The sequence below is a fragment of the Bos javanicus genome, chromosome 7 (assembly GCF_032452875.1).
Source record: "Bos javanicus breed banteng chromosome 7, ARS-OSU_banteng_1.0, whole genome shotgun sequence".
NCBI lineage: Eukaryota > Metazoa > Chordata > Mammalia > Artiodactyla > Bovidae > Bos > Bos javanicus.
In genome coordinates, this window is record NC_083874.1 from 52,465,635 (window position 1) to 52,492,259 (window position 26,625).

At 56.8% G+C, this 26,625-nt stretch overlaps 2 protein-coding genes across 5 annotated transcripts in view; one reads left to right on the forward strand and one right to left on the reverse strand.

The window, feature by feature from the left end:
- Window positions 1-26,477, reverse strand: PCDH1 (protocadherin 1). 4 transcript variants are annotated; one of them, XM_061423798.1, is made up of 6 exons: window positions 26,203-26,476; window positions 16,838-17,700; window positions 11,674-13,869; window positions 6,135-6,354; window positions 5,156-5,194; window positions 3,940-4,026 (listed from the first exon to the last, which is right to left on the reverse strand). In XM_061423798.1, the coding sequence occupies exons 1-5, from the start codon at window positions 26,240-26,242 to the stop codon at window positions 5,169-5,171; spliced, it is 3,345 nt and encodes a 1,114-aa protein (XP_061279782.1). In that variant the 5' UTR covers window positions 26,243-26,476; the 3' UTR covers window positions 3,940-4,026; window positions 5,156-5,168. The 4 variants fall into 4 exon arrangements, 3 of the variants coding, with proteins under 3 accessions (XP_061279780.1, XP_061279782.1, XP_061279783.1); XM_061423796.1 differs by lacking the exon at window positions 5,156-5,194 and having other exon boundaries at window positions 1-4,026; window positions 26,203-26,477; XR_009737598.1 differs by lacking the exons at window positions 3,940-4,026; window positions 5,156-5,194 and adding an exon at window positions 6,912-9,044 and having other exon boundaries at window positions 6,269-6,354.
- Window positions 24,729-26,625, forward strand: part of DELE1 (DAP3 binding cell death enhancer 1) — a 47,376-nt gene continuing 45,479 nt past the window's right edge. Inside the window, exon 1 of the mRNA XM_061423802.1 lies at window positions 24,729-24,788. The gene's annotated coding sequence lies outside the window, so the exon portion shown is untranslated. The remainder of the gene's footprint in view (window positions 24,789-26,625) is intronic.

Here is a 26,625-nt window from a genome sequence, read left to right on the forward strand (position 1 = left end):
TCCGGTTTTCACACTTTTATTGTAAAGCTCGGGAATAATTACACGGGTCTTTCATTGACAGCTCAGCAAACAAACCGGAAACGAACCGAACCGGAGGGGTAGGGGCGGTGCCTGCGCATGCTCGCGGCGGGGGGCGGGGGGCGGTCAGAGAAAGAGAAAGACAAGAGAGACAGAAATCATTACAAATCAACGGGATTGTGCTCGCAGCGCCAGGGACAGGGGTGGAGTGGGGGCGGAGCGGGGGCCCTTCCCGGGAGGAGCGAGGCGTTGGGAAGTGGCACGAACCAAGAGAAACACGACCCCAGTGTGGGCACCCAACGCGCCCAAAACCCCCCTCCCTGATCCCCACCCCCCAACACACGAGAGAGACACGGCCCCCCTCCCCACTCAGATAACCCGAGGAGACACAGTCTCCCCCTCCCCACGGGCAGACACACCGCCCGGAAACCCCATGGGCGAGACACAGTCCCCCCTCCCAGAGAAGTCCCACGTGGAGACGCCCCCTAAGAGGCTTTCTCTTGGCCAACACAAGCCAACCCAACACCAGGAGACAGCCCCCGTCCAGGGAAGAAATGGCTCCAGAGGCTGGGCCCTCAGGAGATAGAGGTATCCCAGAGCCCCTAGGAGAAAAGACAACTTAGAGCTGCCCAGTCTCATCCCAAGTGCTGCAGGTCAGAGACACCCCGGAGGAGAGGTGCGGGGAGGGCCAGAAACATCTCTTCCCAGACATGCTTCAGAGATAGCCCCCTTCCCTGGGAAGAGAGATGGCCCAAGACTGACATGCCTTAAGTACTCCCAGGAACCCTGGGAGGAAAACAGGCTCCCCAGAGAGCCTGGGTAGGGGGGAGACATGCTCCCATGGTCCCCGGAGGGAATACATATCCCTCTAGAGACTCCCAAGGGGAGAGATAGGGCCTAGGGAGCCCCCAGAGGTGAGGGATGCCCCAGAGACTCTCCCCGGGGGAAGTGAGACACGCTTCAGGGACCCTAGGAGAGAAGTATGTCCCCATATACCCTCCCCCGACCAAGAGACATGCTCTGAAGTAGGGGGTGAGGACAGACTAGGTCCCCTCTAGGAAGACACTGACTGGGTCAGGCTGGGTTTGAGCGGGGTCTCCTCTGGCCAAATGTCGCCTATTTGTACATAAAACTGTACGCGACACAAGGCATTGGGGAAGGGCTTCACAGACCTAGGACCAACTGGAGTGGTCCCCAGTGCTGTCACCCACCCCCTGCCCACCTTTGGTTTCACCTCTCCAGTGCCCAGGTGGTGACAGACTCAGTGCCCCGACCCCAACCAGGGGGCTAGGGGCTCTGCCTTTGCCTGTGGGAAGGGCTCCTCTGTGCTTCTCAGCCCTCCTGGCCACCTGGGCCACTCTCTTCCTTCTGGCTTCTCCATTGTGCAAAGTGCTCCTCTGCCCTTCCACTTAGTGCTCAGGGGCCTCCAAGACCAGGGCAGGGTGCCCAGGCCACCAGGGGCTTCCAAGGGGAGTCTGCCGACCCCAGGAATGCCTCCTGTCTGGACCACCCTCTCCACCAAGCAAATGGGCCGCATACAATTTTGCCAGAATCTTGAACTCCAGGACCCAGGACAGCCCTCAAAGCCACTGACCCACCAGCTGGGCAACTCATGTTACCAACTCCACCAGTATTGCACCTGCCCCGTTTGTGCAGGGGGAAGGGGCTGTCTCTTTAACCAGCCCCAGCCCACCTCCTGGGCCTCCCCGAGGGAAAGGAGCCTTTGGCCAATCCCTGGACCTGGTTGCTGCCACCCCAGCCCACTCTACACCCTGCCCTCCATAGAAGGGCTGTGGATGCTGGGGCCACAAGCCTAACAATGTTCTCCTTCCCAGCACTGTTACCCCAAGCCAAGTTAGGGGCAAGGAGCAGAGAATAAGGTGATTCTTCAGCCCCATGGCTTTCAGGGGTGGAGGTGGGGTCTCTGGGGATACAGGAGTTAAGACCCCAGCAACACAGCTCCCAAAGGCACCAGACGACCCAGCAGCCTGTACCCACCCCTCCCACCCTTGGGCCGACCCCCCCAAGCTTAGACGAAGTCAAGCAAGGGCCATACCCTGAGTCTCCAGCCTCCCAGCCTGGGCTCCTGGGGAGCTGGAGAGGTATGGGCCAAGGCAGTGGGGGTTTCTGGAAGGAAGGGGGACTGAGGCTTTGAGATGGCCACAGTGGGAGACGGAGGCTCTGCAGGATGCCCCTCACACCCTGGCCCCCTGAGGTGAAGAAAAGAATCCCACCTCATCATGGCTGACTGGGCTTCTCTGCCCCCCAATCTCCCCACCCCCATGGGACCCCTGACCCTGGCAAAGGGAAGCCCAACTGGAAGAAGGGGGCCTGGAGCCCAGGGTGCCCTGAGGCGCCCTTCCCACCCCCTGAGATCAAGGCAATGGTGGTTTTACAGGCTGACGGGTCAGTCATGGCAGGGGCTGGGGGTGGGGGGCAGAGAGGGGGCAGGGTGCAGGTACCCCCTACTGGGGGCAGCGACCAGCCACCCCCTGAACAAACCTTCCTGCTCCCAACTCACCCGACCAGGCCAGAGGCACAGTCATCCCACCCCTGTCCAGCTGCCCCCCACAGCCTCAGGGCCCCTCTGTGATGCTCATCTGGATGTGGGGGCCAGCCTGAGCGGGGATTCCCCCCACCAGGGCACAGCGTAACAGTTCCAAAAAAATAGAGATTTGTTTCTTAAAAAAAATTAAATAAAAGCCCAGCTCTGCTGATAGGCGAATGTTACCCTCACCCCCGCCCACCCTTTGTTTCCCTGGCCTGCACCCCCATCCCACTATGGCCCCAGGGGTATTTACAACATGGAACAGTAGAGGCCTGGGGTGGGGGGCACTGCGGCAGGGAGGAGGGGGCATAGGGCAGGTCCCCCCCAGAGGGGTCCCCCAAGACAACACAACATCAACAAGAAAAGTTGCAAATCAGGCAGAAATGGGGACATCATTCCAAGGTCCTTATATACAGACACTGCATGACCAGTGGGGAAGGGGGGGCCCCCAGATGGGACCAGGCATGGGCATGTGGCAGGCAGGTGGGCCGGCCCAGGAGCAGTACAGGAAGACAAGGCCTCTGCCCCACTCTCACCCCCATCCCCACCCCACCTTTGGTAACAACAGCCCTTCGGGGAGCGCCTGGTGGTTGAATTTCCTCTGGGAGTTCCCAGGGAGGGGGGCTCCCCAGTTCAGCCCTGCTGCAGGGCTGGAATAGAGGCATCCTATCCCCGCCCTGGTCGGCCATCCGGGAAACAATGAGTTAAAAGTGTGCTACCCACCCTTGACTCCACTATCTGCCCAAAGTAAGGGGGTGCTCCCTGGAAGTCGAGGGAAGGGAGCCTAGTCATCGGAGAGGAGCCCTCTTGGGCATCAGCTGGGAGGAGCCCCATAAAGGGGAAGAGGGGGCTCCCTAGGGTCTGGGGGATGAAGTGAAGGGAGAGGACCTGGACCCTGCATGGGGGAAGGGCCAGCGTGGTCATGAGGCCAGTACCCCACCCCCCACTCAGGGCCCTGGCCAGGAAGTCCACGCTGGAGGAGTCAGGAGCGGGGACCCTGGAATGGGCCCACCTGGGAGCTGGCCGGCGACTGGGGAAGGGATGGCCAGCCGGCCAGAAGGGGGCTCACAGGTAGATCTCGCGCTTGGCTGTCTGGGCAGATGCCGGTGTGGCTGCAGGTGGGAAGTCCGAGGTCTGGGTCAGGGGGATTTCCTCCAAGGTGGCCGAGTCCTTGCAGGAATCATGGCTACTGTGGGAGAAGGCACTGTAGGAGGGCAGGAGGCGCACGGGGGCCGTTTTGGTGTTCCGGTCTTCCGGGGGGCTGGGGCTGCCGGCGCCCGCAGGCTCCTGCCCTCCTCGGTCCTGGTAAGGCACGAAGGTGGAGAGTTTGAGGGCGCTGCTCTTGGTCCGGCGGCTGGGAGACGACTGGCCTGGCATCCAGCACGTGTCGGAGTGGCCAAACTCGCTGCACTCGCGGGTACAGGTGCCCGTCATGGCGACATCAGGCAGAGGGCGCAGGTCTGCAGGGAAGAAAGGGGAGGGTCCTCAGGCAGGGCAGCCTTCGAGGGCTCTGCTCCATGGCCTCCCAACAGCACCTCCACTCTGTCTTGGAACAAGAGTGCACACCCCTTCCTGCCCACCAAGCTCACAGGCACACACACCCTCCCACCATCCACGGAGTGTACACTCTCACACACAGCCTATCCTTAAATAGACACCTCCCTTCTTCCACCCTCACCCATCCTCCAGCTCTCCTCTCACACACCCACTGTATCTGCCCTCAGACAGGTGCACGCACAACCCATCTATGCACTCTGTAATCTACCTCCAGACAGGCTGACACATGCACACCTACCCTCAGATAGGGATGAGGAAACCCCTGTCCTCATTACAGACACAATCTCTTTCTCCCTTGTCGCCCCCTTCCCCCCACACACCCATAGCCTTCCCTTCAGATAGGCATGGACGCACAAACCTACACCGGGTATCTCTATCCTCAGACAGAGGTGGGCACATATCTTCCTTCTGAGCCCCCTTAAGCCTCACCATGCCCCCAGCTGTCCTGAAACCCCACCCCAGCACAGCAAGGCCCCACTACAAAGCCAGGGGTTCCCATAGAAGCACACACTCACATAGCCACAAGCACGCTCATGCAGCCCCACCCCGCCTTACTCTGGCCCCTACAGCAACCACCATCCCTGGCCTTGCCCCGGCTCCCTGCCCAGAACACCCACGGGAACAGGAGTTGGCCGCCTGACATCAGCAGTAGCCGGTGTGGTTGCTGGGCAGCCGGGGTCTCTATGGGAACGGTTGGGCCTGGAGCAATTCCTGTCACAGTTGCCCCTGTCCTGCCCTCTCTTGGGGACAGCACCAGGCGGTGACCTCCCCGCCCCCTGCCAGGGACATGACTGAGCAGCACCACCTGGGGTGGGGGCTCCCCTGGCACCACCCACCCTGGTTTGGTCTCCTGCCAGTGCAAGGTGAGAAGGGGACAGCTCTGTCGTTAACCCTCAAAGCACCCAGGCTCTTTAGCTCAGGGCAGAGTGGGGACCCAACATGGCATGGAGCAGAGCACGGGCACTGGGTGGGCGGGGCTGGGTGCTGGGCCGAGTCCCACAGACCCCAGACCCCAGAGCAGCTCCCACATACCTGGCAGTCCGCCTCAGGGCCTGCTCCTGCCAGCCGGCTCTGCGCGGGCACAAAAAGGACGAGACGGGAGTGAGATCGCGCATGGACGGGCAGGGTGGGGAGAGAGGACACTCTGAGACCTCGGGCCTGGGAGGTCAGACAACAACCTGTGCCCGCGGGGTGAGGTGTGGAACCTTTCATCTTTTGGGGGGCTTCGGGACTTCGGCTTGAGGGAGGGGGCGAGACCTGAGGAAAGCTCCAAGCTGGAGAGTCTGTCTATCCCAAGGGCAAGCTGATTTAGGCTCCCCACTGTGGGCCACCACAGATGCCTTCACACAGACACGCACTGCATCCATACATTCTGACAACACATCCCCCATCTGTCCCCATACTGCTCCTGCCCAGACCTCACTTCTGCCATCACTCTCCAAGCCTCTCCCAGACAAGACTTTCCCCTTCCCAGCCCCACCACTCCTCTCCTCAGCCAAACCATCTCCTGCTCCCCCGGGGACCATCACACCCTTCTCTGGGCTCCTTAGAGCATCCAGGGTCCCTTGAGCATCCTCAAGGCCCTCTGACCCTCATTACATCAAAAGATTGCCTCAAGGCTCCCTCACCACTGTCTGAGCCCTCTAGCCCCCATTCTTGGGGTCCCTGTTCCCAGGAAGCAATATAGAGTAGTACTAAATGCAAAGTCTTTGGAATCAGAGAAGCCTGGGTTTGAATCCTTCCCAGCTTTGTCACTTCCTGTATATGACTTTGGATAAGTGACTCAACCTCTCTGCGCCTCAGTTTTCTCCACTGTAAAGTGGGCACAATAAAGATCTCAAATCAGAGTGGTTATGCAGATTCAATGAATATATGCCAGAAAGCACTCTGCACAGTGATCACTGCTGACCACAGAAGAGCTCAAGAGATGGAGGCTGTTTTGTAAGGTCTTGTCATCATTTTCAGGCTTCTACTCATTCCTGGGGTGCCCGACCATGCCAACGCCCCTCACCGTTCTCGGGGTGCTCCATCTCTCCTATGCTGCCATCAGGGGTGGTGCGCTCATAGTGATCCTCAGGCAGAGCCAGGGGACCCAGTCGGGGCCCTGACGACGACTTGCTGGATGGCGTCTCAGACTCCTCCAGGCCACTATCGTAGTAACTATGCTGGGACGGGTCCTGGAGCTCCTGGGCCTGGCTGGTGGCGGAGAAGGTGACGCGGCGGTGAGGTAACTGCGGGGAGAGGAAATGTCACTGCTGGCCGGCCAGCCTGCCCCACGGGCCCACCACCACACCAGGCTGCAGCCCCAGCCAAGCCTACACCCAGAGCTTCTAGTCCTCTAGGCCTCAGCAGCAACCAAGAAGAGGCCCAGCCCCCCAGCACAGCACAGCCCCCCAGAAAGCAGACACCTTCATAGAGGACTGCCCTTCATTCTAGGACAGCTCCCAGGACAGCCAGGACCACACACTGGAAGTCCTAACACAGCACAGGCCCCAGTGTTATGATAGCCCCCAGGCCAGCAACGATAAGCCTAATCCAGTACAACCACTTGTTAGAGCACAGCTTCCCAGTATTGGCACAGCCTCTCTCATTCCAGACAGCCAACACCAAAATAGCACAATACCAGCCAACTCCCCTAATTCCAGCATAGCCTCTAAACACCAGCAAGCCTCCAGTTTCTAGAACAGCTCCCTGAAAGCAGGACACACTCCTCATTCCAAAACAGCTCACCAATACCAGAACAGTTCCCTAATTTCCAAATAGCAGCTTCCAGACTCCAGCTCCTCACCTGTTTCATTGCTCCATAACTTCCTACTGCCTCCATCCAGTGGGGTTGCTAACGGCTTTCTGAGGTTCTGTTCCTCACCCCTGGTCTGCAATGCCCCCTGGTCTGTAATGCCATAGGCAGGACTCCCTGCTGAGTCCTCTCCCACTCAGCCCCTGTCCCCACTTGTTCCCCTTCAGAGAGGCCTGGGAGTGGAAAAAGGTGGGAAGGAAGAAGGAAAAGGAGCCTGATAACAAATCAGGGCACCTTGGGGGTGGGGTGGCAGAACAATGGAAACTCCCCAGCCCTCCATATCAGGAAACAGTATTACTGGAGAGGGCAGGGCCCAGGAGGACCTGGGCATAGGAGGGGGAGGCGGCATCCATCAGGGATTCAGAAGACTGGCTTCAGATGGAGACTCCTTCTAGGAAACAGGAAGGAGCTTCTGGGAGGGGCTGCCGGCTTGGTGGATTCAGGATTTAGACTGGGAGCTGGGGTCGGGGGAGTGCAAAAGTGACAGGCTGCTCCCAGCCAGCAGCTCCGTCTGCCTGCCATGGGTTAATGATCATCCCAGGAACCTGGCAACCTCAGCCTGGAACTTGGCACAACCAACCAAGCACCCAAACACCCACCTGGGACTACCACTGGTTCTCCTACCAACCAGAAATTAGGAGTTGTGGAGGGTGAAGACCAAGGGCCCCTGGAGGCCAGGGGTGGGAGCAGCCCATGCCCAGGCCCCTGCTGATGAGTCTCCAGGTTCCCTCTAATCCTCTGACTTTGTGCTGCTTTGTTCTTAAAACTCTCAATAGGTTATTGAGATGGAAGGTGGTCCAGGTTTGCAGACCCACCCTCCTGATACCGTAGACAATTTGTGTCCCATTCAAGGCAGCTGGGGAGGGGGAGGGCGTCAGCACAGGGAGCTGCCTGCCCACCCTGCCTCCCACTCCATCTTCAGGCACAGGCAACCCTTCTTGAGATCCATGTCGGGATCCAAAACACTGAAAGGTCTGGGTGATAACAGACAAGATCTCCCAAACTGACCTGACGATAGGTTCCAGGAGCTCTGGGAGGCACAGAGTAGCCCGGCTATCAAATGTTTTTTTCTTCACAGTTTTCTTTTTAGACATTAGCCAGCAGCCCTCCGTCCCTGCAGAACCTGTGCCTGGTAATCCAAGGCTGCAATCCTGCCTCCTGGAATACACATTACTTGGTCTTTTTCTATGATGCTTTTCTTTAAAATGGAGGGTTGGGTCATACTCAATACTAAATATTCCCTATAGTTCTATGACTATCAAATTTTAAAAAGTCTAGGGACTTCCCGGCAGTCCATTGGTTAAGATCCCACACTTCCACTGCAGGAGGCGCAGCTTCAGTCCCTGGTTGAGGAACTAAGATCCCACATGCTGTGCAGTGTGGCCAATAAATAAATAAATCTTAAAAGCCTATGTCCAAAATCTGTCTCAAACACCCCAGTCCAGAAGTTCTAGACACTTCCTGGATATTTCTAGTTGGTGTCCCCATGGACCCTTCAGATTCAACGTGCCTGAAACCAAATTCTTTTTCTTCAGTCAGCTTCTGCATGGGCAATGATCTTACCATTATCCCCCTTATCCAGACTCAGAAGGATGGTATCTATCTGGAAATCTTGGTAGCTCTCCCCTCACTCCCCACCCCTACCCTACATCCAATTATTCCTTGAGTCCTGTGGGTCTTTTCTCCAGAACGTCAGCCTGATCCATCCATCCATTATTCCCTTCGCCACCATCCTTGCCTAGACCTTAGGGGTTCAGTCCTGTACCTTCACCTCTACCAACTTAAATCCATCATACACTCCAGTGAACTTTCTAAAACTCAGTTCACCCCAAATTCAAGAGCTTTCAGGGGCTCCTATTTCCTCTAAGGAACTTTTGACAAGGTATCTATGTCCTCTATAGCCTACACCTTCCAATCTCCTGTCTCAGCTCCCCACTCCATCCTCCATTCCGTTCAGAGTCCCCTCTCTGCCCTCTCCCTGCCTCCAGCTTGGTGACACTCACTCCTGCCTCAGGGACTGGCTCAGCCTCCCGTCCATCTCCTGCTCCTCACTTCATGAAGAGCTGGTTCAGGTGCACATTTCCCTCTCAGGAGCCCACTCCCATGTCTTCTCATACTACATGCCTCAAAGAAAGGGAGGGGACACCATGGTCAAATAAATGTGGAAAACCCAGAGTTATACAAAGCTTAACAGTTTCTCCCTTCTTGCAGAACTTTGTAGAGCCTTTATTAGGTTAATCTGAACTTAGTCAAAAAGTGCATAATGGAAAATAGCAGACTCTGGCAACCAGATCTCGTGATGATTTGAATTTGACTCCATCGCTACCTGGTTTTCATTTCTGTAAAATGACCTACTCACAAAGAGTTATGAGTGTTGAATGAGCTAATTCACATAAAATGCTTAGCATGGTACGTTGCACCTGGTAAGGACTCAAAAAAAAAAAAAAAAAGAAAGCGAGTAGTGGCAGAACAAGTTGGGAAAAGCTTTTCTATGTGGCATTCTCACTGGCGAGAAGCAACACCAAGATTCCGAACTGCCTCATCTTTTCACTTGTATGTCTTGTAGAAATATGACCATTTTTCCCTCAGGGTCTAGCACAGTGCTGAGCACACAGTAGGGATTCAGCCTATGTGTTTTGATGATAACAGCGGTATCATGACTTGGTTATGTTCAAATGTGCAGTGTGGCTCCATCCCTGGGTTGGTCTGGAGCCGAGTAAAGGATAATCCCTCAGACTTCGGAAAAGAAAAAGAGATGAAAGAGCTACAGGAACAGAAGAATGAGGGAGAGGCAGCGGCAGCAAGGAGAGGAACAAGAGAGAAAGGATGATTGGTCAGGAGCTGCCGGAGGCCACCCGAGAGATGCTTATTCATCCAGGAGAAATGAGATGAAACCAGATTTCACTTCCCCATGCCCCACTCCTCCAAAACCCCCAGGATTTTCACTTTGGGGGTGCTCCAGGGCGTTGGGGAGTTTGTGGACCGAATCAGAATAGAGAGCTGGCGCCTTGGACCTCCTGGGAGTGTCTCAAGCCTCTTCAGTTACCATGGACACAGGTTGCCTCTGGCCTCAGAGACTCCCCCAGGACCTGAGTCCCCTCACTCTGACTTTAGCCTCCTCCTTGGGCACAGCCAGCGACAGGGCAGACCCAGGAGAGCAAGAAGTGAGAGACGGAGAGAGAGAGAGTGAATGAGAGCTAGCAGCTAAGGGTGGCCAGAGCAAGGAGCTGAAGGAAGGGAAGGGAGAGGGCCATCTAGGGTGCCTCAGCCCAGGTCCAGGGACACAGAGCAGGTTGGCCCACGGCACTGGAGGATTCCCTCCCCTCTCCCTGGGCCCGCCCTCCCGGCAGCCCAGGCTGGTGACCCTGCTGGGAAGACAGGGCAAAACAGGCTAATTGCTGGGTGTTGAGTGGTACAGGGATGGAGAGGCTGGGAAAGGGACTTGGGAAGATCTTGCCTCTAGTGAAGTTGCCTAGTATAATTAAAAGGTTCTGTGCCTTTACCTGAGGCAGCCAGACTGCACTCCACCTACCCCTACCAGCTGCTCTGGTCTGAGCTCTATTGGGAACTGCTCAGTCTGCACAGAGGGGAAAGGTCAAGTCTTAGTCAGTGGAGAAAGGTCAGGACTTGGGTGTCTCTCCACCCGCTTTCTTGATGAAGGGCATCATTCCCAGGGAGGCCTCACAAACATGAGGGGAGGTGGACTTCCCTGGTAGTACAGTGGGCAAGACTCTGTGCTCTCAATGCAAGGGGCCCGGGATTCGACTCCTGCTCAGGGAACTAGATCCCACATGCTACAACTAAGACCTGGCCCAGCCTAAAGAAATAAATATTGTTTAAAAAAAAACACTAAAAACCACAAGGAGAGGGATACACTGCTGGACACACTTCTTTTTGAAGGGTGCTTCACCCAGACAAGGACTTGGTCATGGTCATGGGTTGGTGGCGGGGAAGGTGATCAATTAAGATACGGTTGGCAGAGAGGTGCAGGTCTGGGACATGGGGAGGGACAAAGAGCAGGGATGGGGACACTGAGGCAGGACCTCCAGACAAAGGTTTGTTTCCAGTCTCTCTCACTTCTTCTCTCACTTCCAGGAAAATAAGAAACCAAAACTCCAAAAATAGAGAACTTTATTATCAGGGGGAAGTGTTTGGGATGGGGGAAGAGGAATGGGGGGCCCAGCCCAGGAGTCTGGGGTGGGGAAGAGGGTAACACACAGTACACAGAGAAGGCACAAAGGGGGGCCCCCCTCCCTGACAGAGTCCCCACCTGGTTACCCACCAGGGCCCAGGTCTCCCTGTTTCCCCTTCAGAGAAGCACCCATGGCTGGTCTCAGACAGAGATCCAGGTTTGAAGGAGACTTAAGTCTCCATTTCCCTCCACGCTTCTGCCTCCAAACCCTTCTGCTCCCCTGCCCATCAGCCCCCACCTGCAGCACCCAGCATCTGGTCCTGTCCCAGGATGTAACAAACCACAGGCCTCTCCCAGTGGGGAGGGGCAGTGGGTGGGGGGACACAGAACGCACCCTCCATTTTCACTGGGCCCAGCCCTCCAAGCCTGGGTGAGGCAGCAGGGTCATTGCCGGTCCCAGCGTTCCCTGACCTTTGGTTCCACCTCCCACCATTGCCTTGGGCTGGTGAGCAGAGCAGGTTCAAGACACCAGCTCCGTCACTCCCACACCTCGGTCCAGATGGCCCCATGGTAGGGGTGGGGTGGGGGCTGGGGCGTGCTGAGCCTCAAGGGCTGGCCTACCTGCTTGCTGGGGTATTTGGGGGGGTTGGTGCGGTAGCTGTAGTCGGAGTACTGCTCAGAGCCCGTGGACGTCGTGTCCCCGGTGCCCACGAATGTGTTTGCAGGCGGCAGTTCCTGCACCACCTGGTGCTTCTTGGAGGCGGAGGGCGACTGGGGCTGCAACTGGATGGAAGGCAGTGGGGAATTAGAGCGATAGTGGCGACCCAGGTCAGGGCTGCCTGGTGGGTAGTTGAGGGGCAGGTGGATGCGTGGACTGTCCCCGGGGGCGTCGCTCATCAGGTTGAACTTGAGAGACTTCTGCAGGCCAGTCTCATCCTCGTCCTCCACCGGTTTCACAGGCTTGGGAGACTTGCTCTTCTTGCCCTTGCTTTTGTTGCCCTTGGAAACTTTGCTGCTGGGCTTGGGGGCGTACAGGTCCTTGGTCTCCTTCTTGCCAGCCTGGTAGCCACTCTTGGCCTCCCGTTGCCGGCAGTAGCGCACGAGCACAGCCAGGGCGATGAGCAAGGCCACGGCCACGACACCAGCCACCACGCCAAAGAGGATGTTGCCGCGCTGCTTGGAGCGCTCATATTCTGGGTCCCCGGCGATGTCAATGTCCAGCGGTGTGTCCAAGCTGTGGCCCAGTAGGGTCTCGAGCAGCGTGCGGTTGGCCAGAGTCTCGTTGACATACAGGTGGACCAAGGCTGTGCCGTAGCGTGGGGGCTTGCCGCGGTCACTGACCTTCACGACTAAGCGGTGCAGCCCATGGTGGCGGCGCTCAATCTCCTTCTCCAGGGTGATGGCACCAGAATGTGACCCAATCTGGAAAAGTCCATAAGGGTTGCCACCAGCGATGCTGTAGGTCAGCTCAGCATTGACACCAGAGTCAATGTCCTCAGCTGTCACCTGGCTGACCGTCTCACCCAGACGGGTCTGGGGGGTCAGCAGCCGGTGGGAGGTGTTAGAAGGGGCAGTGATAAAAGGCGCGTTGTCATTCTCATCCAGCACGTTGATGGTGACACCAACATAAGCTGAGCGAGGTGGGACACCACCGTCCACAGCTTTCAGTTGGAAGGTATAGGTGCTTTGTTGCTCCCGATCGAAGCTCAGGCTGGAGAGTATGGTGCCCGTGCCGTTCTGGATAACAAAGTCACCATTGTCCTGCTCCACCGTGAGCTGCACCCGTGCGTTCTCCCCCTTGTCCCCATCAATGACAGTCACCATGCCCACTGGACTCAGTGCCGGCATGTTCTCCATCACCGAGAAGTTGTAGCCACTCAGCATAAACTTGGGGTCGTTGTCATTGCAGTCCAGCACGTTGATGAGGACGGTGGCTGTGCCCTGGAGACTAGGGCTGCCCCGGTCAGCTGCCACCACCTTCAACTCATAGCTTTCCCTCTGTTCCCTATCCAGGGATGTCTTCACCCGGATCTCTCCAGTTTCAGGTGAGATGGTGAAGAGGCCCTTGGCAGCTGGCTCAGGCTCCAGAGAGTAAACCAGCTCAGCATTGGAGCCCGAGTCGGCGTCACTGGCAGTGACCTCGGCAACCACTTCACCCGGCTTGTTGTTTTCTGGGAAAGCGACCTCAGTGACGCTCTGGGTGAAGACAGGCGCATTGTCATTGACGTCCACCACCTGCACCTTGAGGGAATTGGTGCTGGAGAGTGGCGGGTTGCCAGAATCCACGGCCACAATCTCGATGGTGTAGTCTTTGACCTTCTCATAGTCGAGCGGGGTGGTGGTTTGCAGGAAGTACTTCTTCTTGCTGTCACTTCCCGTCTCGCTGGCCTGGCGGAGTTGGAAGGGCACATCGCCTGCTACCACACAGGTGACAGCCGCATTCTCTCCCTCGTCTCTGTCAGATACCTGCACCAGGGCCACAGCTGTCTCTTCCGCCACATCCTCTGAGATGTTGGCCATCCCGTCCTGGTGCGTCACCAGCCCTATGCCACGGATCTCGATGGTGGGTGCATTGTCGTTCATGTCCTTCACAGTCACCACCACCTGCGCTCGGGCACTCTTGGGGTTGGTGCCACGGTCCTTGGCAAGCACCGAGAAACGCAGGGTGCTCAGGTCCTCACGGTCCACGGGGCCCTGCACAGTGATAAGTCCGGTGTTCCTGTCCAGTCGTAGAAGGCGTCTCACGACTTCAGGTGCCTGGTGGAAAGTGTAGTCGATCTCTGCGTTGGCACCTTGGTCTGAGTCGTTGGCCTTCACCTACAGGGCAGGGGTAGAAACGAGGGAAACAGGGCTGGGTTAGCTTGGGGATAGCAAATTAAGGGACACCAGGGCTGCCTTTCCAGGGAGCACAGCAGACATGACTAATCTAATAAGGCAGCCTTTCCAAAAGCAGCACGTGTAAGCCCTGCCCTTTCCCAGTTCCTGACACTGTAGCTGATATTACTGATCTATTTCCCTGAAGAGCACAGATAACAGCCCACAAATCCTCGATGGTGCTGCAGGCTAACTACTAGAGATGGGACAGGGCAGAACTGAACTCTACTTATCATTTCTATACTAGTCCACCCAAACGTGGGGATGAGGATCCAGCTAGCAACCAGGGTAGCCCTTCCACCCAATTTAACTGACCTTCAACCCTTCTGAAGAGCTGGGAATGTGTGAGTAGTAGAGCTGGTGTGTATGTATGGCATATGTGTATAATAGGCATGCATGAACATACACGTGTTGTGACTATGTGAGAAGGTATGTGTGTTTGTGTACGTGTGTGTTTGTACATGAATGGAGACCCACATGCCCACCTGGAGGCCACAGGTGAGGGGACTGCTTTTTTTGAAAACAGCCAGATAGGGATGTGGGTCAGAGGGAGCCCGCCAAGCCAGGCCACTACCCTTGTCAAACCGGGGAAACCTGTTTCAAGTCTTTTCTCCTCCCAGGTCTGGTGCTGGCTAGGCACCAACTTGAGGAATCCGGCCGAGCCTGCGGCCAAGGAGGAGGGACTGGTGCAGGCCACAGAGCCTGCTGGCAGCAGGCTGGGCTCCCAGCATCAAACAACGAACTGCCTGTCCCTCTGCAGTGGGCACGCCCTCCTGCGCCGAGGCCGACGCGCACCCGGCCCAAGTCTACACAAACACGGGTGGTGACGGAGGAACAGGAGCCAGGTGGGAATGGCCATGAGGGAGCACCGGTCAGGCAGAAACATGCGATCTAGAGTTAGGTCACAGCCCAGCAGAATGCGTTGGCAGTGTGTGTGGGGAGATGAGACCAGATGGGTGCAACTAGGCAGAGTCTCTGGGGAGCAGAGCAACAGAGTCTTATGTTCAAATCCCAGCTCCACTGCTTCCCAATAACGTGACCTTGGGCCAATGATTTAACATCCTCGAGCCTCAGTTTACAAATGTGTAAAAGGAGGATAATAATAGAACCTATTTCACAAGGTAGTGATGAGGATTAAATGGGATGTTATTGGTAAAAATGTCTAACACTGCCTGGCACGTGCCAAGTGCTCCCTAAATACCATGTATCTCTCTTTTTGTTTATCCATTCAGCCATCCATCCATTCACCTCTGAAAATCAGTGCTGACACTCTATGGGCCACTGCTAGTGTCTTTCCTTCCCATCAGGATTTTTTTCTGACAGTAAAGACACATGGGTCAGGATTCCCAACTGCTTGATCTCTGCTCACTCCTCTAACAGTTTCTCTTCGCCCCTCCATCCCCTCAGTCTGACACCAACTTTTCATTATGATTCCCACTGTCTGCTTCCCTGTCTCTAGCTTGGTCACCCACCTCCTCATCCGCCTTTCGTGCCAGCTTACCTCTCTCTCTGACTCTTGACTTCTGTCTCTCTCTCCCATCTTGCTCAGTTCTTCAGCCTCTTTCCCACTGCTGGTTCTCTCCTATCCTCTCTTTTCTGCTCTATCTACCTGTAGCCTCGTCTATGCCCCATTGTCCTGCTTCATCCCACTTCTTGACTCTTATACCCATGGGCTCTAAAGTCAAACTGTTGGACGTGGCCGAGGTGGGATCTGAACACATCAGATGGGTGACGTGAGGAAAGTTTCCTAATCTCTGTGGGCTCAGTTCCCCATCTGTAAAATGGGATAATGCTTACTTGGTACTATGGGGATTAAATGATATAATACACAGAATGTATTCAGAACAGTGCCCAGCACCTAGGCTATGATTAGTCACCATCCCCGACTGTCTGTCTCCCTTCTCTCTGTCTTTCTTCTACAGATTCCAGTCCACCAGCCACTAAATAAAGGTCCAAACTCCCCCTGTGCCCTGCTTCAGTTTGGGGATGTAGAAGGAATGGTTTCCCAGAACAGCTAACGGTGTGCAGGGCAGTCTGAGCCCTCCTCAGCTCCCTCACATCAAAGACAGACAACTTCAGCCCATGGGGAAGGAGAAAGGCTCTGGGGCTGGCAGGAGGCCAGGGCTGAGATGACAGCACGAGATACACCCACCTGTCTGCAGGGATGCTTTCTTTGCTCCCTCCCAGGCCCTGGCCCCGCCAAGCTGCCCAGCCCCTGGGGCAGTTCCCACGGAAAGGGGTGCTGAGAACTGCAACAGAGGCCACCAACCCCCCAACTGTGCCCAGCACCCCATATCCATGGGTGCCCAGTGCCTAGGGGAGGAGACAGATGTATAGATATCTGAGCACAGTTTCTAGAATTCTGAGGACTCACCTGGCTAAAATGATTTCATTTGACTGTCAGGGATGGGCAAAGGTAGGCTGTGGCTTTCAGCCTCGGGAAACTCTCATCTGGCTAACGGGCCCCTGGTTGGGAAGATATTCCCATCTCTGGAGAGAATCTACTTGGACAAAAGGCGATTCATTTGTTCAGCTCGCTTGGCTGGGGAGGAGAATGTCATTTGACTTGGGAGGGGGTTTCACTTTGCAGAGGTTTCTCCAACTTGACTCCGCCTCAGGGATGGGGGATCACTGTACTTATGCTGTGTCACTGTCACGTAAATAGTTTGACAGAGGAAAGTCACTCTCCTGCTGGGGTGTGGTGGGAAAGTCTCACCAAGCAGGGGCTGGGAAAAGAGATCTCGCTGCAGTATTTTGACCGTTTTGCCCTTAAGTGAAGGGAATTCTCACGAGGTTGGGGTGGGCTCCCATTTCTAAATGGAAGTCAGCCACAGGGTAGAGCAGGGAAGACGTAGGGTAGAGTAGACCCAGGGTAGAGTGGGTCACCCTGACAGATGGAGGGGCCTCTCACCTGGATGACTGAGTGGCCTATGGGGCTGTTCTCAGACAGCTCAGCCTCGTAGGACGGCCGCTCGAACTTGGGGGCATTGTCATTGGTGTCGAGCACGGTGACCCGAAGCAGGGCGCTGCTGGCACGTGGGGGGTTGCCACCATCCTGCACCTTGATGGTGAGGTCGTAAGAATCCAGGCGTTCCCGGTCCAGGTTGCCCATCACGATGAGCTGCGGCTGCTTCCCCTCCTGGTCCTCTGCCACCTGCAGCCCAAATAGCTCCTGGGCCTCGGGCCCCACCTGCAGCTCATATGATGCCACACCGTTGGGGCCAGCATCTCGATCCGAAGCCACCGGGATGGAGAAGAGTGAGCCGATGTTGGTGTTCTCGGGGATGGGCAGTGTGATGACTGGCGAGGCGAAGTTGGGCGTGTTGTCATTGATGTCCTGAACCTCTATCTGGCCCTCCAGCAGCCGGGGGCTGCCATTCTGCACAAGGTCCGTGATAGACACCTCAAACTCCAGGATACAGGGCTCACCAGGGAGCTGGTTCTGGCATTCACGGAGCCCCTCACGGTCGATAGAGGTCTCTGTGGTAAAGATGTCGCCCGTCTTGCCATCCACCCGCAGGTATGGAGCGCCCACCTCTAGTTTGTACAGGTGGCCCACGTCGGGAAAACCGTAGTCAGCGGCGAGGCTCCCGATGAGGGTATTGGGCGGCTGTTCCTCAGCCACCTTGTACACCACCCGAGTGGCATGGCCCGGGGACGGAGCCAGCAGCAGCAGCAGTGCTAGCAGCAGGGTGGGCAACAGCAGACGTCGCTCCCCGGGGCCTGGGCTGTGCCTCAGGGGCCCCATTGGGGCAGGCTCCAGAATCAGGAGAGCTGTAAGGGGGAGAGACAGAACAGAGTGGTCAGCTGGGAGGAGAGCCCAGGCTCTGAGGGCTGCCCAGAGCCGCCCCCAACTCCCCCTCTCCCACCCACACACTGATCTCCAGGAGAGAGAATACCGATTCCAGGACCCAGAACCCAGAGTCTCACCCACAGCCCAGCGTAGCAGCGGTGTCTGCTCCAGCTGGAGGAGCCGGTAGGCGCCGGAACAGGTCTAGAGCAGTTCCCGCCCCTGGAATGCCCAGACCCACCTGACACTCCCTCCCTCCCTGCTCTCTGCCCAACACCTCCTTCTCACCAGCATCCTGCCTTAGTCACCCATGCTAATTACCCTGATACTGAGATAGGGAGAGACAGCAAGTGCAAGGGCGAGACCTGGAGCCCCCCACCCCCTGCCATGAACACAGTAGGAGAGAGACGCAGGAACCCTCACATTCCCCAGACCCCAATCATCACCACCGCCCACGCTGAGGGCCGCTCAAGTTGGCTGCAGGCAGAAGGGATGACGTCACGTTCCTATCCCTTCTGAGATGCCAAGTCAGTGTGCGCATGTGAGGTAGGACATCTCAAATCCCCTTCTGACACAAATCACCCTGCTAACCAGGGTGCCCACCCCTACAAAGGGCCAGCTTGAACAGGGCCCCAACCGAGGCTTGCAAACAAGGTTGAGGAATAGGGGTTCTCCCTCCCCGACCTCCTTGCAAACACACATGCCCCTGAGCATGGACACCTGTGTGTACACACACAGCTCCTCCGCCCTCGCTCTCCACGGGGGCGGTGGGGAGGAGAGACATGGGCAGGTACGTGGAAGATAGCAGACGTCAATACTGGGGTCAGGGCAGTCAGTGGTCAGAGCTGACTAGCCCTGGAACTGGCATTGGGAGCTGCCCTGGCCCGGCCTTAGAAACTAGGAGTCCAGCAGGTCTAACTGGGATTGGGCTGCCGATGACACGAGCAGCCTTGCCCAGACCACTTCCCACACGTCTGTTCAGTCTCCCAGTGTGTATCTGGCCCCTACCTCACACCCGGCCCCTCCCGGCCTTAACCGGTCCAGCCCCATCTCGCATCTGCCTCTCCCTGCCCACCCCCAAATCCTTCCAGTGAGAGGCCTGTATGCCCCAGCCAACCACAATCTGCACCGCAGTCACGACAGCAGCTTGCTGCTCCTGCTGGTCTCCTCAGCTTTGAGCTGTGTGTCAGCAGACTCCAGCTCAGTACCAGCCTTGACTACCTCCTCTTCTCCAGCACCACCACACCACAACCAGCCCTGCTTTGCAAATCCAAAGTCTTTGGCCTGGCATCTTCAACAGAGGCTCAGGCTGGATCTCCTGTCCCCAGCTCCTTGCCTGCCCCTGAAATAGGTGCCCCGCACTTGGAAATCCTACCAAGGCCCTGTGACAGGCCACACCCACCCCACTAAAGGCAGCCGCTGGTCACCCGGGAAGCCTTCCCAGCCTCTTCAGCCCACAGTGACCTCTCCTTCCTCCAACTCACAGCCACTTATTGTGTGTACCAATCCCTCGGCAATGAATCACCGTGCAGCCGGGGACACCGCCCGCCTGTGTTATTCAGTCCCCATATTGTGCATCTAGTCCTGTGTTTTCCACCTCCCCAAGCATCCTGAAGGAAGGGACAGGGCTCCCTGCATTCATCCCCTTCCCAGAGCTGGGCTCACTACAGTGCTCATTCATGCTTTCAGGGAACATTTATTGGGTACTTAAAATGTTCCAGGCTCTATGGAACACAGTGGAACATACTGCTCTATGGGCAGTGGAACACAGATGCAGTCTGTCGTTGTGGAGCTCACCATTCTAACCCATGACTGGTTGTCACTTTTGTTGGGTTGTACCCATTTGACAGGTGTAGGGCAGCAGGATGGAGAGAGCAGGGACTGTGACATCAGGCAGTCTGAGGCAGACCCCAGCTGCCCACGTCCTGACCATGTGAGCTGCAGAAGTTGATTTAGAGCCTCGGTTTCCTTGTCAGTAAAATGGGAATATGACTACCTCTTTCCTAGGGAGTTTGAGATCATATGGGCTGAATGCCTAGCACATGGGCACTCAACAAATGCTCCCTCAAAGCACTTACCGATGTAGTTAGGTAGCTGTTTGGGGAATAATTTGTGAATGGTTTGTCTTTCTGTGAGCAGAAACTAAGAGAGCCTCTGCTTTGTTTACTCATATATCCATCCTGAGGGCCTCGCCCTGGACCCTGCACACAGTTGCTGCTGCTGCTGTTTAGTCGCTAAGTCATGTCCAACTCTTTTGCATCCCCATGGACTGTAGCCCACCAGGCTCCTCTGTCCATGGCATTTCCCAAGCAAGAATACCGGAGTGGGTTGCCATTTCCTTCTCCAGGGGATCTTCCTGACCCAGGGATTGAACCCGGGTCTCCTGCATTGGCAGGTGGATTCTCTACCACTGAGCCACCAGGGAAGCCCCCCACACAGCACAGTGGGTGCTCAGTCACAGCTAATGAATGACTGCGATTATTTTAGCTAACCTATCCTGGAACTTGGTGTGTGTTCACTGCTCGTCCTCACCCACTTTCTCCACTCCACTGAGGACTCCCCGGGCTCTGATCGAACCCTTCTTGTGTAGGTTAGATCTCAGCAAATGGTCATTGAATGCCGATTCCTTGCACAAGCAAAGCCCCTCCCTGGTCGTTTCTCCCACTAATAGGCTCAACACATGTGAGGCTGTTATCAGATGAGTAGTGTGTGTTTGTTCCCAGCTGCAATCTTAATCTCTTTAAAGGAGAGAGGAATTTATCTGACGCTCTATTTGGATCCATCCTTCAGCCATTTCCCCTCTCCTCATGGACCTGGCACTGGGCTCATCCTACCATCGAGCCCCAACCCAAACACACCTATCTCCAAAGAACCTCATTCCCTTCTGGGCACCTTATTCTGCCCTCCCTTGCACAGCACACACACTATATGGGATCACTGTGAGCACCAACTCCAAGTCTTGGCTGGGTGGGGCTTAAACCTGACAAAGAGGAGAAATAAAGCAGTGACAGCCTGCCTCCACTCACTCTCTCCAGATCAACCTTTTGGAGTCACATCCCCCTTAGTAAATTTTATGAAACTACATGGCAGATTTTTCCAAGAAGAACGAATGTTCACAAATTTTGGCTACAACTTCAGAGGTCCGTGGTCTGGCAGCGTCAGGGTGACTTTGATTTGTAGCTGCTCTAAGAGCTACAGATTAAGCACCAATCTCGGGGGCTTTCTTCCCCATCTCAGGTCACAACCAGGGGCTCTGACCCCTCAGGCCTCCCAGGCAGCACAAACATAGCGTGTTTGTGACACATTCTCCCCACCTCCCGCCTGCCTCCTAATACTCATACACATTCTCTCACTCTTGCTGTCACCCGTGCTCAGTCGCTCAGTCACGTCAGACTCTTTGCGACCCCGTGGGCTATAGCCCACCAGGCTCCCCTGTCCATGGAATTTTTCAAGCAAGAATACTGGAGCCGGTTGCCATTTCCTTCTCCAGGGAAATCTTTCCCACCCAGGGATCAAACCCACGTCTCTTGCATCTCCTGCAGTGGCAGGCAGATTCTGTGCCACTGAGCCACCAGGGAAGCCCCCCTGTCACCCTTAGGAGTCAGGAAAGGATTGTGGCATCTAACTTCTGATTGGGAGGAACACTAAAAAGGAATATCCAAGGCAAGGACGGTTGGGGGCAGGGGGAGTTTCCAGGGGTTGGGAGAGGCTTGCCCAGAGTAGGATCAAGAGCTGAAGAAGGCTAGGCTCTTTAAGTACCTGAAGAGTCCCTTTAAAATGAGTACAATCTGGCCCCACCCTTAGGAATTCTGATTCTGGAAGAGGGGCCTGGAGAAACCCCCCAGGCAGCAAGGTGGAGGCAGCAAGGGTCTGGAACCTTCTGGGAACAACCTTGAGGTACTCTAGGTCTTTGGAATTAAGAATGAAGTATAATTTCTGTCATCACCTTTACCATCATCATCTCTAACACTCCCAGAGATTCTACTACATTTACATCCATTTCCCATTTAATCCTCCCAATCGTCTGAAATGGGTCCTGTTTATTATTACATGGCTTCCCATAGTACATATGATAAAACTGAGGCTCAGAAAGAATAACTGCCTTAGGTCATAGAAATAGTAAGCTGAAAAGTTAAAGTGAAGTTGCTCGGTCGTGTCTGACTCTTTGCAACCCCATGGACTGTAGCCTACCAGGCTCCTCCGTCCATGGAATTTTCCAGGCAAGAGTACTGGAGTGGGTTGGCATTTCCTTCTCTAAGGGATCTTCCCTACCCAGGGATTGAACCTGGGTCATCAGTATTGCAGGCAGACACTTTACCAACTGAGCCAACAGGGAAGCTCCTAGTAAGCTGACGAGTTGGGATTTGAGAAATAAGAATGCCTTCCCACATGAGTTGAGAAAAGGCTGGATGGAGGAAGAGAAATCAACAGAAATCACTGGTTGCTATGTACCCCCCCTCCCCCAACACACACACACACACACACACACACACACACACACACACAATCCCTGGGTTGCCAAACCTGCAGGGCAAGGAGTGAAAGAGAAAGAGAGGGTCTAGGGTTCAAGGACGGAAGGACGCCAGGCCTCCCTGGATGCAGGGAGAGAGAACAGAACAGCCAGGAGTGGCAGTGAGGCAGCCCTTCCTACTCCTGCTCCCACCATCCCTGAACTTTGTCCTGGTGGTTGGTTACAGGGAGTCATTAGTCCCAGACGGCAGCCTCTGAAGCCATTAGTGCCTTATCTGCCCTTGCCCAGGCACTGGCTGCCTTCCCGGCAGGGGTGTCCCCACCTCCACCTGGTGACACTGGGAACCCAGGACCCTGAGCAGTCAGAGCCTCAGGAGGGTCAGTGACTCATTCTTCTCAGGCTCCACGAGCACAGTGAGGTGGGAGGGCAGAGGCCAGGGAAAGCCAAGGAAAATGCCATCTGTGTCAACATCTGGGCAGGAAGAAGGACGGCTGTGGGGGTCACCTGGAACCTTCATTGCCAGCCTACCTCGGGGACCAGGGGCCATTTCCTCCTGAATGCTGTGGCCAGAGAGGAAACATACAGGGGCAGATGTCACAGCCCCAGAGGCCAGGTCAACTGTGACCCCCACCCCTGCAGTGGAACAAACAGCCACCACCACTGCGGGCACAAAACACCAAAGGACAAAGCAAACATCTGGGAAAGGAGGGCAAGCAAGCTGGGCTGTATGGGGTGGAGCTGCTCAGAGGCTTCCCACAGTGAATAAGTGCACAGCCCTCAGCTCCTCTCCCTTCTCTTTCACAACCCTCTATTAGCCTCTGTGGAGTTTCCAGGCACCTGCATTCTTGAGTCAGATTGTCAGAGTTCAAACTCTTGTTCCACCACTTGCTAGCTGTGTGACCTTGGCCAAGTGACTTTACCTCTCTGAAGATATTTCTATAGTGTGGAATGGAAATAATCCTGCCTCTTGAAATTATTTGGGAGGATTAAATGAGAGCTGATACATTAAGGTCTATTGTAAAGGAGTGATATCTTTCTATCTAAATGGAGCATTTCATTTCCAGCATCAGACACACAGTAGGTGCTCACTGGTTTCATCAATAAGTGAACAAATCCCTTGCCAGCTGGGAAGACCTATGAAGGCAAGGGTAGTTGTGTATCTTACTACAGTATTGCATCCTCATCACCCACCATGGGCCTTGGCAGACAGTAGGAGCTCAATACATGGTTGAAATAATCTCTGCAGCACCAACTATCCTCTCTTATGGTAGGGGCAGCCCTCACCCCATGTGAGGATCTCCTCCTTCCCCATCTCCTCTCCCCAGCCCTGACTCCTGCTCAGCTCCTCCCTCCATCCTCCCAGACCCTCTCCTGACCCTTCCACCCACACTCCGAAGCAGTTAGCTCACCATCTCTACCTAGCCCAGGTCCCCTGACCAAGTAGCCACAGCAGCAGAACCTCTGCCAGCAAGACGCCCCTTTCCAGCTGAAATCCCTTTTGGGGGTGGGGACTAGGTGGGAGGGAAGGGGAGAAACTAAATGCAGCCAGAACTGAAACCAGACCTGCTCCCCTGCTATCCTGCTCGGCAGTCTCTGGAGGCCCTTCTCATCCCTCCCTCCTCGATCCACTCCATGCCCTGGTCTAGTTATAATTACAGATCTCAATCCTCCGAGACCCCCACATCAAGAAAGTAACACTTGCCCCACCCCTAACCCCCACACACCTAGACCTCTGGCTGTCACAAACACCTCTGGGCGCCCTCTTTCCAGGCAGCTACCAAGGGTTGGCTCAAAGCAGGTAATGGAAGGCCCTCGGTGTCTTCCGGCACGACATCCTAGACTCAGCCGGACAGGCCGGAGCGGGCAGACCCCAACCTACACCGCTGCGGTCAGCGGGCGCTCGCGGCACACACCCTGCGCTCGGGGCATCTCCTCCCAGAGGACACTGGAGAGTGTCGGGGTGGGACAGCGGCAGTTCCTCCAGCATCCCCGGGATCTCTCGGCCCCACCCCACCCCCACCCTCACCCCCGCGGCGCCGGGCCTCCCCGAGCCCGAGGCGAGACGCGAGTGCGGCGCCGGGAGAACGCGCCTCACCAGCGGGCCCCAGGCGCCCCCTGCCCCAGGGGCCGCCGCCGGGAATCCCTCCTCCTCCGCACTCCCGGTCTCAGCCTAGGGACCCCCACAAGCCGGCGTCGCCGAGAGCCGCGCCGCGGGCGCCGGGAGGGGGCAGGGAAGAAGCCGGCGCCGGAATCACAAAGCGGCGAGCCCGGCCCGGAGGAGAAATTCTCGTAAAACCGAGCCTCTCGCGGACAGCAGAAAAGGGGGCTTTACCCTACTCTCAATCATGAAAGATGTCAGAGCCGCCCCGAATATTTCCTGCTAGAAGGAATGGTCGCCGGCCACTGCTGAGAAACAGAGGCCAGAAGTCTGGGCTCCCGAGGGTAGGTGGGGGGAAGGAGTGCGAGTCCTTGTCGCCTGCCAATTCTGCTCCTGCGCGTGCCGCGCGTGCCCTCCTGGTCCCAGGGCCTCGCCCGCGCACACGACTCTGGCCTGCAGCCGGGACCTGGCGCAGGGGACGCCCAGGTGTGAGAGAGACACAGGTGTGTGGGACCCAGGTCTACTGGGGATCCAGGTGGTTCGGAGAACGCAACTGAATGGTCCGAAGAGGGTCGCAAACACTGCCCAAGGTTGGCACCCTTTGCAAAAGGGCCTAGTGCCCCGGAGCTTCGGGGAGGCGGGGTGGCGCGGCCTGCCAGGTCCAGCTTGTTCCGGGAATACCCAGCCGGCCGGCCCGGGAGTGGGGGTGGGGGAGGCGCCGGCGGGGAAGCTGGTCCGGCCAGCCCGCCCCTAGGGTTCCCGCCGCCGATATTTACACTGCCTGTATCGTGATAAGGGGAAGGGGCGCTAGGGGCTCTCCCGGCGGCCCGGCAGCTTCCCAGGACGGAATCTGGCCTTTGAGGGAGAGGGACAGAGCGCGTGTGTTTGTGTGTATACCCCGCAAGGTGTAATGTGATATTGTTGGTGGAAGGTGTGTGTGGAATCCAGTGTTAAGATGTGGGAAGCAATAAACTGTGTTTGTGACCGTGAAGCGCTGTTGTGGGTGCCACTTGCTGTGTTAGGGTGTATGCCTTCAAGGCGTGTGCGGAAACACTGGGTTCTGTGTTTATGGGTGCAATCGAGGGGTGCAAGCAAGACGCGTTGTGTACCTGTGTTCTGGCCAAGGAGTGTAACATAATTTATGTTAGGGTGTGTTCCTTAAAGGAATATGTGTGTGTGTGACTGGGTTTTGAGTGTTCATCTGGCTAACTGTGGCCGTGACACTCCTGTTTTAGAGCACGAGATTGCGTTTGTGTGTCCAAGTCGCCGAATGTCACCCCCGGTTGTGTTCTATTGCTTTGTAGGACCACAGGTTGTGTGTCCGTGCCGCTGAGCGTGCAGGCGCTGAAGCGGATTCTCAGCTAGTGACGGTGCCCCAGCGGGCGCTGATGTGCGGGAGGTATGCCTGTGTGCACATATGTATGTATGTGTGTACATATGTCCGTGGTCTGGCCCTCCGGGTGCCCGCGGGGAGCTGGACGCGCCTGAGTGATCCGAGCCGGTCGCCCAACAAGTGTGTGTGCTTGTGGATGAGGGTCCTTGCTTGCTACGTCCTCGGGGAATGCCCCCCCAACTGGGGGCTGCGCTCTTGCCCCAAACCATCTCCATCTCTCGCGCTCCCGGAGCCCCCTTATGCTCGCAGCTCCAAGCGCACCGGGGTGCAGGGCGCCTAGGCTGGGGTCCAGTCCAGCACTCCCTCTCCTCGCTTGGCTTCTTGCGGCGGACCTTGGAGGCCAGGGTGCCCCGGCCGCAACCCCCACTCCGAGCTTCCAAACGCCCCCAATTCAACCCCGGCACGCGGAGCACCGACTGGGCCCCCGTGGCCTCGCTCGGCCGAGCGCCCCTCCCTCGGCTCCCGCCGGCCATGGCCGCTCACGGGCGGGAGCCACCGCCGCCTCCACCGCCACCGATCCTTACCCGACTCTGGGCAGCGCCGGCCGCGGGCCCTGCAGTCCATGAGCCGCCACCGGCCCCGGCCCGGGCTGCGACTCAGCACGGCTCGGGCTGGCGCTGCGGTTCAGGCTTGGCTCCGGCTGGCTTTGCGCGCAGCAGCCCCGGCGGCTTCGCGTCCGCGCCGCGCTCCCGCTCCCGGAGTGTGTGAGGCGGCGGCGGCGGCGGCGGTGGCGGCGGCGGCGGAGCCAGCAGCGAGCGGAGCGCACAGCCGGGCCCGCCCCCTCCCTCCCCCTCCCTCCTGGCCCGCCCGCCCGCCTCCCGCCCGCCTCCCTGTCCCCCTCCCCCCGCTCCGTGGCCGGGAGGTGGAGCTCGGGACCGCTCTGGTTCTGCTGGGAGGGGACCCCAGCACCGCTCCGCAAAGCCGGGACCCCTTTTGCTGTCTCCTCG